At 32.6% G+C, this 13,355-nt stretch overlaps 1 protein-coding gene across 1 annotated transcript in view; it reads right to left on the bottom strand.

Moving 5' to 3' along the window:
* Positions 1–5,826: 5,826 nt before the first annotated feature.
* The window catches only part of NCAM2 (neural cell adhesion molecule 2), a 521,997-nt gene continuing 514,468 nt past the window's right edge, over positions 5,827–13,355 (bottom strand). The window contains exon 18 of the mRNA XM_027584956.2: positions 5,827–12,385. Within this exon, the coding sequence (XP_027440757.2) occupies positions 12,277–12,385 (109 nt within the window). The 3' untranslated portion in view covers positions 5,827–12,276. The remainder of the gene's footprint in view (positions 12,386–13,355) is intronic.

Genomic DNA, 13,355 nt, shown 5'->3' with positions numbered 1-13,355 from the left:
TCAAGTTTAGATAGAATATTTGCCAAGATAGATGATATTCTGTGTCATAAAATGAGTCCCAATAAATTTAAAAGTAGTCAAGCCATAACAAAGTGTGTTCTCTGAACATTATTTGATTTTTCTTTCACTTATTATGTACAACTGAAAATCACAATTATTGCTCAATTTGTAAAGTATAGGATAGTTTAAAATCTGGATAATTGATAAAATAACTAATTTGAAATCTCCAAGAAACATGGGTTATTATAAATACATGTTTTTAAATCCATGACTTATGAAGAAATTCTTGTCAACAGGAGATAAAACAAAGACTGTGAAAAAAAAAAGGAGCCAGTTCTCTCCTTTAAAATATTACTGATTTTTAAATATCACTGATTATTTAAAGTAATCGGTTTTCCAAACATTCTTAGACTGCAGAATTGGATTTTGAATGTTCCTTAGCACTTTGGAGTAAAAAGAAGTAGGTGATTATTCAAATTAATTTTATTTGAAGTTGAAAATATTTTTCTCTGAATTTTAAATAGCAGGCTTTAACATATGTTCTATAATGTTGTTCCTTATATTTTTTAGACTACATATTTTATTTCTTACATTTAAAATATATGATCAGCAAATATATTTTAAAGTTATGTAGCTGATTCTATTAATATTGCTTTATTGTCAAATTTAATGTATACATGGAGAGCATAACTAAAGTTCTTGAGTTTAAACCACTTATATTCAGAGATTAATTTTAAATTCATCATTAATAAATGTTCTCTCTTGATATGTGATGCTTAATGGAAAAAATCAGAATTGAAGTTCTTGACCTGAATTTGAATCTTGTTTCTGCCACTTCCCAGATATATAAAACCAAGAAAAACTATTTCATCTTTCTGTAGATCAGAATTTTAGATATAAAAATAATGGGGATTAACAGTGAGGTGTCTAGTACCTATATAAACTCTATTATTTATTTCATTCTATTCTATGATTTTTTTTCTGAGTGTAAAACCTCTTTCTATCTATTGCAACTTTAATATTTTGAGCCATTTCACTGCTTGGTAGGATATATTTTATTTGTCACTTCTAATCCATCATGCCTCTTGATGAAATCCTCTCTCACAGTGACTGGGTGGGCACAAAGTTTGGAAGTTGTCATATTAACAAGAATAATGCAAACAGAGTCTTGATAAATAATTGCACACTGGAATTTGTGCTCCTGAAAAACTCTCTTTTGAAAGCCATTCACCATACTCTAAAGATCTTTGTATTGGTCTACAGAATGATTTGAAGCCCTGTGGAGAAAGATCTAGAGGATGAAAGAACATTTTCCACATTCTAGTTTCCCCTGAGGGTCCAGCTGAATGTGCTGTGTAAGGGACCTCAGCACATCTCTAGGGAAAAAACAAACAAACAAACAAAAAACATCAAATTGGGCAAAGCCAACACACAAAAAAATCATAATATAATAAAGTGTGGTTCCTCTACCATTATATTTGGCAATGGTTTATAATGTAGATTGATGGGCAGAGCAATAACCCCCAAAGGATGTCTAGGTCCTAATCCCTAAAACCTGAAAATATATTGCCTTACATGGGAGGAATAAAAAAAGGCTTTACAGATTTGATTAAGTTAGGAGTTATGAGAAGGGGGGATTATGTTGGATAATCCAGGCAGACTCAAAATGATCACAGGCTTTTTACCAAGAAATAAGGAGGCAGGGAGTATGTGTCAGAGAAGGTATATTGATCAAAACAGAGGTTTGAATGATACCACTGCTGGCTTTGAAGAACAAAGGGTGCTGTGAGTCAAGGAATGTGGGCAGTCTTCATGTTATTAACTGACTATTTATATCCCCCTCAAATTTTTATGTTGAAACTATAGTCTCCAGTGTGGTGGTATTTAGAGGTAAAGCTTCTGAGAGGTAATTAGGGTTAGCTTAGGTCATGAGAGTCAAGCCTCCATGTTGAGGTTAACGCCCTCATAAAAAGAGAATTATAAATGAGATCTCCCCCTGCTCCTTCTCCCTCCCCCTCCCTCTCTCTGTCCTTCCACCGGCACCCTCTTCTTTTACTGTCTGAATGCACACACCCAGGGAAGTCCATGTGAGGACATAACCAGAAAGAAGCCCTTCACCAAGAACCCACCCATGCTGGCACCCTAATTTCAGACTTCCAGCATCCAGAACTGTAAGAAATAAATGTTTGTTGTTTTAGCCACAGATATTTTGGTAACTTGTTCCAGCAGCTTGAACTAAGACTTTCTAAAAGCCTTCGGACTAACACAATCCTGCCAGCACCTTGATTTTAGCCCAGTGCAGCCCATACCAGAGTCTCACCTTAACAATCATGGAATAATAAATTTGTGTGTTTTGTGTGTGTTTGTTTTTTTTAAGATTTATTTATTTGAGAGAGAGAGTATGAGCAAGAGGGAAAAGGAGAGAGAATCTTAAGCAGACTCCCCACTGAGCCTGGAATCCAATGCGGGGGAGCCTGATGCAGGGTTTGATCCCAGGACCCTGAGATCATGACCTGATCCAAAACCAAGAATCATGCACTTAAAAGACTGTGACACTCAGGCACCCTGTGTTTCTCTTTTAAGGTCACCAACTTCTTTTTACTTTCTTATAGCAGCGATAGGAAAACAGTACAACTCACATAAGTGAAAGACAAACTGTAACTGCAAGTGGGTTACTACTGTAACAAAATCTGAACCTTCTGTCCTTAGCTTATTGACTGAGTAGGAGCTAGAGGACTGAATGTGGGTAAGTTGCTAGAACAGTTACTATCAAACAGTGGAGACAAAGAAAACCACATTTCATACTGACAACAATTAGGAAACTGTTGCCTGTGATAAATTGGAAAGCAGAAAATAAAACTAATGAGTTTGTGAATCTGACAAAGGAGATTTCCAGGCAGCATACTGAAAGTGGTATCTATCCTTTTTGCCCTCTCAGGTATGAAAAAATCTTTCAAGAGAAAGATGTGCTAACAAGATAGATGCTCAAATTTTAAGCAGAATTTAGAGGAATTATTTTTTATCCAAGACTTGTTCTCTCATTCCCACACTTAGAGCTGTCAAAAATTTGTCAAAGCAATAAATGGCTTTGGATGAATATCAATTGGATGAATATCAAATTGGGCTATTGTCAGTAAAACATAATCTTGAGGTCAAAACTCACAACAAGAGTGTCCTTTGTTTTGGCCACAGAAATTTAAGGAAGTGCCTTGTAGACTTTCTTAATTAGACAAATGAGCTTTTAAGGATCTTAAGAGCATTATTCAATAGCACCTCACTTTGCAGCCCAAGACAGAGAGGACACTGTCTTAAAAAGATTTGAGACTGTAGATTTTGTCTAATGTAGTGGTTATAATTTGATACATTAAGGAAAAAAAAAAAACACACACAGTTTTTAAAGGAGTTGTATCAGCTTCAACTTAATGGGACTTGGTTTAAAGGAAAATAGATTGCTCAGTACTAGATATATCTGGCCAGGTAGCAAGACAAGAAATTTGCTCAGCTACAACCACACATCATTTCCTACAGAAAAGGAAGAATATCTCAGAGTTATCCTAAGAGCCACTGAGGGCAATGGATTAGGTAACCACTCCCAGGGAGAGTAGAACTTCATCCAAACAAAGGAAAATGCCCTATGCTGGAGGAAAGGGGAACTGGTAATGTTTAGATTGGCTGGACTTCAAAATTTCTGCAGACACATTAATTGTTGAATTCCTCCATTTCCTCCCTCTTTATTTTAAATGGCAATGTCTATGTTATCTTTCTGCTCATGTCTCACGGTTGTCTGTAGGGTTTTCTGGGGGCAGTTAAATTGTCTTTCTAGTGACTCTGTACTAAAAAAGTGCACCCAAGACACAATACCTGAGGAGTTTTATTGATACCTCAAATTTATTTAGTTGAATAAAGTCTGAAATTTAAGCTCAATTCTCATGAGCTAATGAAATAAGACTTTAAAAATCTTGGGAAGGGGGGCGCCTGGGTGGCTCAGTCAGTTAAGCGGCAGCCTTCGGCTCGGGTCATGATCCCAGGGTCCTGGGATCGAGCCCCATGTCCGGCTCCCTGCTCAGCGGAGAGCCTGCTTCTCCCTCTCCCTCTGCCTGCCACTCCGCCTACTTGTGCTCTCTATCTCTCTGTCAAATAAATAAATAAAATCTTTAAAAAATAAAAAATAAAAAATAAATAAAAATCTTGGGAAAGGGAGAAGTAAATTTTGCATGTGGAAAAGATGTGAAACACTAGGGTACAGAAGGAGGATGTTTCCATACTTATAACATGAGTGTTGCTCAAATATATCATGCTCTTGTTACACCCCGTTATGCTCACACAATTGACTATGTGTTTATTCACCAGTTGAATATTGCAAATGCGATGCAATTAGAGTCTTGGTAAGTACATACACAACAATGCTTCCAGTTGTAGGGTTTCCTCTTAGAAACCAGTAGCCACATTAAGTGAACTCAGTTACACCGTGTGGAGCAAAATTATTGCCAGGCTGAGTCAAGTTAACAGACATGATCATGAGAAATAATATATTGTTGATATATGTTTTATATGTTAATATATTTTTTAAGCCATTACATTTTGGCTTGACTTATTATTCAGCAAAAGATAATTGAAACAGAAGTAGAAGAAATAATGAAATGGAAAGCCATGCTTTCAACTTTTCCAATGCCTCAAATTTAACCTATCAGTAAACAATTTAATGAATTATTAAATAATTGACTTATTTATGGTCAGTCTCTAAAGAATGTGAAGTAGGTGTCTAACACAACTTAATAGAATCAGTGTTAAAATATGGCAGATATAGAAATAATCATGGCTACCACATACTGGTATTTTCTGTGGTAGACACTGCATAAAGAGTTTTATTAACATTATCTCCATAAATCTTTACATGAACTCTTAGAGATGAATATCCACTTTAGAACTAACCACATTTTATAGATGATGAAATCAAGGTTTAAGTTTTTATATAAATTGCTAAAGTTCAGAGCTAGCAATAGTTTTAGAATTGGAATGTGAGCCCTGGTATATTCTAATTCTAATATCTGGGTTCTTATCTGTTTCCTAATATTTCTTTAGTGATCTCAGTTCTATCCCTATTTCAACTTCGTGAGACATTCTCTAATATTTTCTTCTGGTGAGTAATGATATGGGTTTCTTGGTTTTTGAGTTAGTGAAAATTTTGTTTATGTTTTTCAAGGGGTGTTTCCATTAGAATTGTCAGGGGAGCTTCACGTGGTCTGACTGGGTGGCAAACTTCCCCACCCCCCACTGAATGATCTCTAGTGTATGTTCCATCCCCTTTTATAAGGGGGAACATTACAACTTCCTTCTACAACCCTCCACTTTAAAAATGACTCTTCCAAGAAAGTTTGTAATTGCTTGATTTCTTGGTGTGATTGGACTAATTTTGGCAATCATTCGTTCTTCTATATATCTCAATCTTGCCAGGTGAGTTTTAGACATTGACCATGCTTGTGAAATGGCAGATAAAGGAAGATAAAGGGATCTGCAGGGGCATGTGGAAATTCAAAGTGAAAGAAGAGATGTTGATGTGAACTGAATCACCAAGTTAAACTTTTTTTTCCCCCAAATACTAAGATATCTTAATACTAGAAACGTCTGTCTTTATAGCCAGCTGGATTAATAAAATAACAGAATAATATTAAATTTTGATTAAATTTAATATAATTCTAGTGCAATAGTACAGTTCCCTCCCCCCTGCATCCCCTTCTCCCAAAAAATATTCTGTCTGTGGAAGATGAGTTAAGTTACCCAGGAAAATGAAAATATCCAAATGTATGCATTTTATTTTGGAAAACAAAGTTATGCCAAGGATAAGAACATATATAAGACAATTCACATAAAACAGAAAACATTATTTATGATTTGAAAACATTCTAATTTAGGTGTTAAAATTCATTCAGAAAAATTAATTAAATTTAAAAAGGAATTTAAAGTTCTACCCCATGTATGACATGAATCTTAGGAGACATACATTCATTACCTATATTACAAATAAAGGGGATTATAGTAGGTAATGACTTAGGTTAGAAGGAAGTAGAAGAAATTTTCTAAAATATTTTTTATCCATTTTTATCATATATCAGAGACTTCGTTTTAGCCTCTTTCTCATGGTATATTTTGTATTTTATTATAACCGTTCTTTTAATTAAATACAGGATACTGACAGAACAAGCACAATATATAAATGCCTTTTTTCGTTCTTCACCACCTATTTAATGTTATTTTATTCTACATACATATGTGGTATTTGTAAGGCTTATGTTGAAAATTGCTCCCTTGTGAAAATTTGGTATTTGCTTTTTTTTCATTTTAAGAATAAGTTGAACTTTACACTGGTTAAAAAAAGGAAAACACCTTATAAAAGTATGTGAGGAATGATAGGCTTCCCTTATTTTATAACTCATGAAGTCCTGCAAGAAGATAATCTATATAATAATGAGAAATAAAATTTCAACATGAACCAGAAGTTTTTAACTTCTAGATAGTCACCCAAAATATATCTCCAATCCACTGGATCTCAAATTTCTGTGTGAATTAGGATTACTAGAAAGGCTTGTTAAAACACAAACTCCTTTACCCTCTCCCAGATTCTTCTGATTTAAGAGGTCTCTGGTGAGGTCCAGAAACTTACATTTATTTCTAACAAATTCCCAGGTGCTAATGCTGCTGGTTTGGAGACCACATTTTGAGAAGCACTGCTCTTACCTACTATTTATTAGCAAAAGATTGTGATTCAGGGTAAGGCAAAATGGCAGAAAGCTTTCTTTTTATATATATATAGAGAGAGAGAGAGATCGGTTTGGAAATTCTTTAAAAACGAAAATATCTGAAAAAAATGAAAATATATGTCAAGTCATAAGCTCACTCACTGCAGAGATAGTATTCAAAATAAACATAAATGCAACACTTTATTAAAGTAAAAGTATCTTTACTATTAATATACAAATGGTGAAGAGTGACAATTTTGATATACTGTAAGCCATACTTTCAATGTCTCTCATAAATACAAAACTTCAACATTTGCAGTATAATTTTTACAGTTTAGACATATATATACAGCATTTCATAGGGACATACCATATTGAAACAATAAGAAAACTTTGTGGTAGCTAACTTAAGACTATAGAATTTGAATGGATATATACATTAAAGAAAATAAAAGTATGTTTTAATGCATACTGAACACAGCTTAGAATTCATACACCAAATGAAAAAAAAAAGTTTTTTTTAACTTTATTTGTAAGAAGTTCACATACTCTTAACAGAGTTTAGAGGCAAAAATGCTAAACCATGAACATTCTTTTAAGAATTGGAACAAATATATTCGCTCTTAACAGTACCATTTATTGTATACAATGCATATTGTTCTTGAAAAAAATACCATCTGCAAAATTGAATATTAGGTTCTATGTTATCTTTCTCCTCTGTATTTCACTCAGCTTTCTCTTTGCATCAATATAATTGGCCTTAATTTTTATCTAAGCAGTGTTTCCTAATCCCTGGTCCAGCACTTTTCACACTAACATCTTTCCTATCCACCCCAAATGTAAGAGTTCAGTTTGCCTTTCTTGATTCTTTCAGTTCTTTTTTCCTCTATTTTCGTATGCCTGGCTGTGATTTGAAATGCTCCAAGTAATTGCATTGCTTATTTTTTCCCAAAGAAGGCTAAAACCAGATGCAACTTTTAGTGTGTTATGTGTTTTTATTTTAGAAAAAAATGTAGCAATATTAAATTTATATAACTAATTTTTATATTAATAATTACGAACATGCTGTGGCCAAAATCCTAAAAATTATATAAAAAATTAAAGTGGTGATGCCAGCCTAAGGTATTTAAGTGATTGATAAAAATCCATAGTGAATAATGAGATATATTTTAAGAATATTAAATGTGTTATCAAATAAATATTAAACATTATATATAATATAAAACTTTATGAGGGGAAATAATCTATTAGCATTCTCATATAATATTGTTAAACAGATGCATCTACGTGGGTAAATGCAATTTTTTAAAAAGGGGAGGAAGGACGTGGAAGGAAATTGTATTTGTTCAGCAAGTACTACATGTAGGCTCTTTTATGTTTCCCATTTACGCATATAATTGTTTCATCTCAGAACATGATTAAACCCATGAGTAGGATACTTTCTTGAAAGATTTTCATTTTAGGATTGAAGTACTTCATTTCTGTGACCTTCTATAGTTTAATTTTAGCATACCCTAATACTTCCATATGCAATTTCAGTGTGAGAGACAATATAATAATGCTTCAAAGGATTAATACAAAGATTCAAATCTTTCCTCTCTAAAGATAAATAATGTAAACAATTCATTTAAAAAAATAGTTTCACCCACTCCTAAAGTTTGTTGAGTAAGCACTCTGGATATGATTGTGAGAAAGAACTCCATGAGCAACTGAAATTTAGCATGTACATCATTCTTCATGAAAAAGGAAATTGCAACTTTAATAGGTAATTCTAATATGCTATTCCAATATTTCTTAAATTAAGAAATGGAGATCATTCTTTCTGTCACTTCAGTTGTACATATTTTTATCAGAGGTTATCTTACCATCAACGATAAAGGATGATGTATGGTGCCCAAACAAATGTACAACAGGATAATGTAGACCCAAGTGACACTAAAATAATTTACCCTATCTTAAAATGTCATCTGTTGTCATTGTCTCATAAGTGGTAGAACTCAATTTTAACAATATCTAGAATGTATTTATTATCTAGAACAGTACAGACAAAATGAAATATATTTTGTGTGTGTATCAAAAGAATTGCTTTGTCATAAGTGAAAATAAGTTACACAGTATAATTTGTTATATTTAGATTTTGTATTCAAGGTAAGGTAATTTGAATTGAGCTTATTCACTAAATGAAAATAAAACAGTACCATTTAAGTGTCACAGATACGAGGGAACTATATCAATAAAGATTGCAGTTGGTTTTTTTTTAATAAAGCAGAATGTCATGCTAATCCAAAGGCACAAATACATCTTAATTATTTGAAATAAGAAGCATAAAATAAAGGTAAGATTATAAAGTTACAGTTCATTGTTGGCACTCAAATAATTTGATTAATAAAATCCTTCTATTTATATAAATGTTTAAATCAAAGACTAAGATTCATGTAAAGTTTGCCGGATCAAATAGTCTTTGAAAAATGCTTTTATAGGTATTAATATTAAAAATAAGGGAAAACTAGAGAAACATTACAATAATGTTAGACATTAGCATCAGTAGAATGGCAATAAATCTATCCACAAAAATAATAAATAAATTTTTAGAAGTCACAATTCTAAATTCTTTTGCCAATCATTGTAAAATGTGTTGACACATTAATTTGTGCCAGTTTTAAAAACAAAATATTTATCAAAATGCTGATATTACTGTTCTTTCTTATATGTTGTTGAATATAGATTGTCATTGCCTAATTGCACATAACCTATCAAGAAATACAAATATTTTCAGTGATATTTTTCTTCTTTGTTTGAATTAGCATAGGGTTCTTATTATTTAACCCTACTTATTATATTCAGTCAACTCTTTTGACATTTTATACTAACATTTAAGAGTACTCTCAGACAGTAAAAATAACATTTATACAGTTAAATGGCATGTTTAATCTAGAATAAGAATGAAAAATAAGAACAGATTATTTCAGTTCTACTCATATTTTACAATTTACTACAAGAATCTCTTATTTGGAGAATTTTACAAATAGAGTAAGTTGGAGCATTCCATTGAAATGTTATCATTTTTTTTTAATCACAGTATTGTCTTGCTCCTGAATGGCATAGATTTCAAAGACAAGAGATAAGGACCACCCAGACAACTGAAACAGTGCACTTGAAACAGTCTGTCTACAATTAGTTTCAAATTATCTGCTAACCTCAGATCATTATTCCACATTAGTGGCAAGAAATTTAACAGCATATATATGTATATGTATATATATATGTATATATATATATAAAAGAAATATTTAAGTAAATTGCTTTACATGGAAAGTCCAAAGAAACGAGAGAGACAGAACTTTCAAAATGAAGAAACACAAAAATATTTGTTCTTTATAATGATTTCTCCGCTCTTGAAGTACAGCACAAATATATTAATAGTAAACATGCTAAACTGGTTTCTCAGTTTTCCTAATTCTTCCACCATTATTAGTTTAAAACCAGCCTTATCCAGGAAAAATTAGCATTCATGGCTATTGCTTCATGGACATTTTACTATGCTTGTTTACTTTGCACAAACAAATTCAAGTACTTTGACTAGTTATAGCACATTGGTACAAAAGGGGGAAAAACAGTCCAATAAAGCAAAGAGATGATCACAGAAACATGACTTAAATAGCAACAGTCAAATCCATCAAAAGACCAGTTGGATAATTTCTACTCAAATTCTTAGGTAGGCACAGGAAATCTTTTTCTTCAGAATATGCCAGAAAAAAAATATCAAGGGGAGATTCCTGCACTATAATCCTGTGAATTATGGCAACGACATTGGAGATTTAGTGCACGAACATGCAGATGGACACATTCTGTCCTGCTAATAACTAAAGGTTTGTAAAATTAGTTGGTTGTCTCTCCTTGCCTGACAGTTTCAAGCACTTTGTAAATGAGAGTGTTCATGAGTAGCATTAAAATTGCATTTAATATATCACCAAATTATCTCTATAGAGAGACACGGGGAAAAGGTTGACCTGCACTGTTAAAACTCTCCTCCAATGTTCTATTGGTATGCATTCCCCAACCAGTCAATATTTGAGCTATAATACCACCTGAAACACTAAAGATTATGAATGTAATGGGGCCTAAAGAAACCTTTGGCTCTCTAGGGTAACAAATAATCTAAAACCTGCTCCCAACTGGTATGTATATTTATAATCATAAATACATTTATTTTAACTTACATATGAATGAAAATCATGTTTTATTCTTTTACCTCTGGGAGCTTGCATAGCTTGGAAGTTAATAAGTATTTTATTCTGGTATAGGCCCTAACAAGTAATATTAGAAAGTTTGTGTTGAATAGCCAAGGAATTTCTTCAACCAAAGTTGTTTATCAAAATCTTAAAATGACTTCTAGCTACAACACACAAAAGAAAAACAGAGAGTGGCAATTCAGTTGTTTATCACTGAGACTTTTATGGCATGTTTACATGTTATTTTCTTCTTTATTTAACCACTAAGGATTTTAATTTCCATTAGCCAATTACATTTAATGATGGACCTATAACACTGGGAAAATGAATTTTTAAACAAAGATCATCTAAACCAATGGTCAAAAAAATGTATCTGAGGATATGGTTTGAAGTATTTCAACACTAAGGACTTATTTTTTTGATAAAATTATTTAAAAAGTAAAATATAATCACATATTTATAAATATATTAAGACAACATTGATATTGTTACCATTTCAATTTACTTTATTTGAAGCTGAGGGCAGAAATCAATATTATTTTCACTTGCAATACATTTATTTTTTTGTGTAATCCATTGTGAGTGATTATGGCATATATAAAGAGAGAGATTTACGGAATCTTTCTAATCTAATTTTACACACAACTAATATTCGTTCAAATGGGTAACAATTTTGATCTGGCATTTCAGTCTATCAAAACTTAACATTCAAATAGCACTGTAACTATAACTTAGAATTTTCCAAAGTTTCTCTCAATTTTTAATATCTGCTAAAGATAACTGGCTCCTTCAAGCCCAAGTTCCCTGAAATTCTCCTGATAATTATTAACTGTTTTCATCTTAAACTGAAATCCACGTTAATAATCTGTTTGCCCAAGATAGGATGAAAAACATGCAGGGCTTTCTTATACATTTAGCTCACAAAGCTTTTTTTTTCTTTTTGTTTTTTCTTAAACCCCTATTTGTGGGAGAGGTTGTCAATGAAATATATAGTCCTTAAGAAACAGAGCACTTTAGCTGTATAATAAATTGCAGTATTTCAATCACAGAATCAAATTGATACCCAAGAGTTGATGCCAGTCAGATCTCTATATTGAAATTCATAACAAAATGAACAACAACAATAACAACAACAACCAAAGTTAATGGACCATGGGCAGGAATATTTGAGCATATGTATATGTGTACAAGCTATTCCAAGCTAGAAGTTTCCCAAGAAATTAAGGTCAATGGAATAGTTTTGGTCATAGGGTCACTGCAATCCAAATGCTGTTTGTAGCATTGTTCAAGCCTCTGTGATCTTGGTGTTATGCTTTGCTGTCTTCTTTTGATTGTATGATGTCGTTAGAAACCTTAATTTCTATAGTTTCTGGATTTAAGACTTCTTTTCCATTTTCTTCTTTTAAAGGCAATTTTCTGGAAGGAAATATAAAATAATGACCTTCATTTTCTAATGCAGTTTAAGTGGTACTCCTTAATACTAAGTTACTGCCTTATAGAAGTCAGTATCTACAATTATTAGAATGAAAAAAATCAGATTTGTTAGTCATATCAAAATGATAGAAAAATAATTAGATGATATTGTCCGTTGTAAAAATGTGATGTACTGCAAAATGATGAATGAAACAATGTATTTGTAGATTTTGATGCACAAAATCGTTCACTATAGGGTGGCTTAGATTTGATAACCAGTTATTGATACATAAAATAGAATTGTTTAGAATCTAAACAAGGCAGTATTTTTTTTTAATTCATGAGACAGAAAGAGAGAGAGAGAGAGGCAGAGCAAGAAACAGGGTCCCCATGGAGCAGGGAGCCCAATGTGGGACTCTATCTTAGGACCCCAGGATCATGAACTGAGCCAAAGGCAGATGTTTAACTGACCGAGCCACCCAGGCCCCCACAAGCCACTATTTTTATATGTCAACTAGATGAGTTACTAGTACCTAAGTTTTTTCAAATAAAAATCATTAATAGTTGCTGCCATATTTTGTTACATACTTCAAAAGCTGGGTGAATTAGCTATGTTCTTTGGAACGTAATGAAAGTAAATATATTTCAGGACTTTCTCACTTTTCTACATTTATTGTATATGTTTTCTTTAATTGGTCTCTTTTCACTATAATTTTTTTTTGTTATTTTTGTATCATTTATACGCACATTTTTTTGAGTTGCTTTCAATTATAACCTATGAAGGAAAACCAGCTTGCTTGCTTGCTTCCTTTCTTCTTTTTATTTTTTTTAAGATTTTATTTATTTATTTGAGAGAGCAAGAGCAGGGGAAGGGGCAGAGGGAGAGGGGGAAGTAGAATCCCCATTCAGTGAGAAGCCTGACGCAGGGCTTGATCCCAGGACCCTGGAATCATGACCTGAGCTGAAGGCCAAC

Source organism: Zalophus californianus, chromosome 1, assembly GCF_009762305.2.
Source record: "Zalophus californianus isolate mZalCal1 chromosome 1, mZalCal1.pri.v2, whole genome shotgun sequence".
NCBI lineage: Eukaryota > Metazoa > Chordata > Mammalia > Carnivora > Otariidae > Zalophus > Zalophus californianus.
The sequence above is the reverse complement of the archived record's forward strand: the minus strand, read 5'-3'. Positions and strand labels throughout refer to the sequence as shown.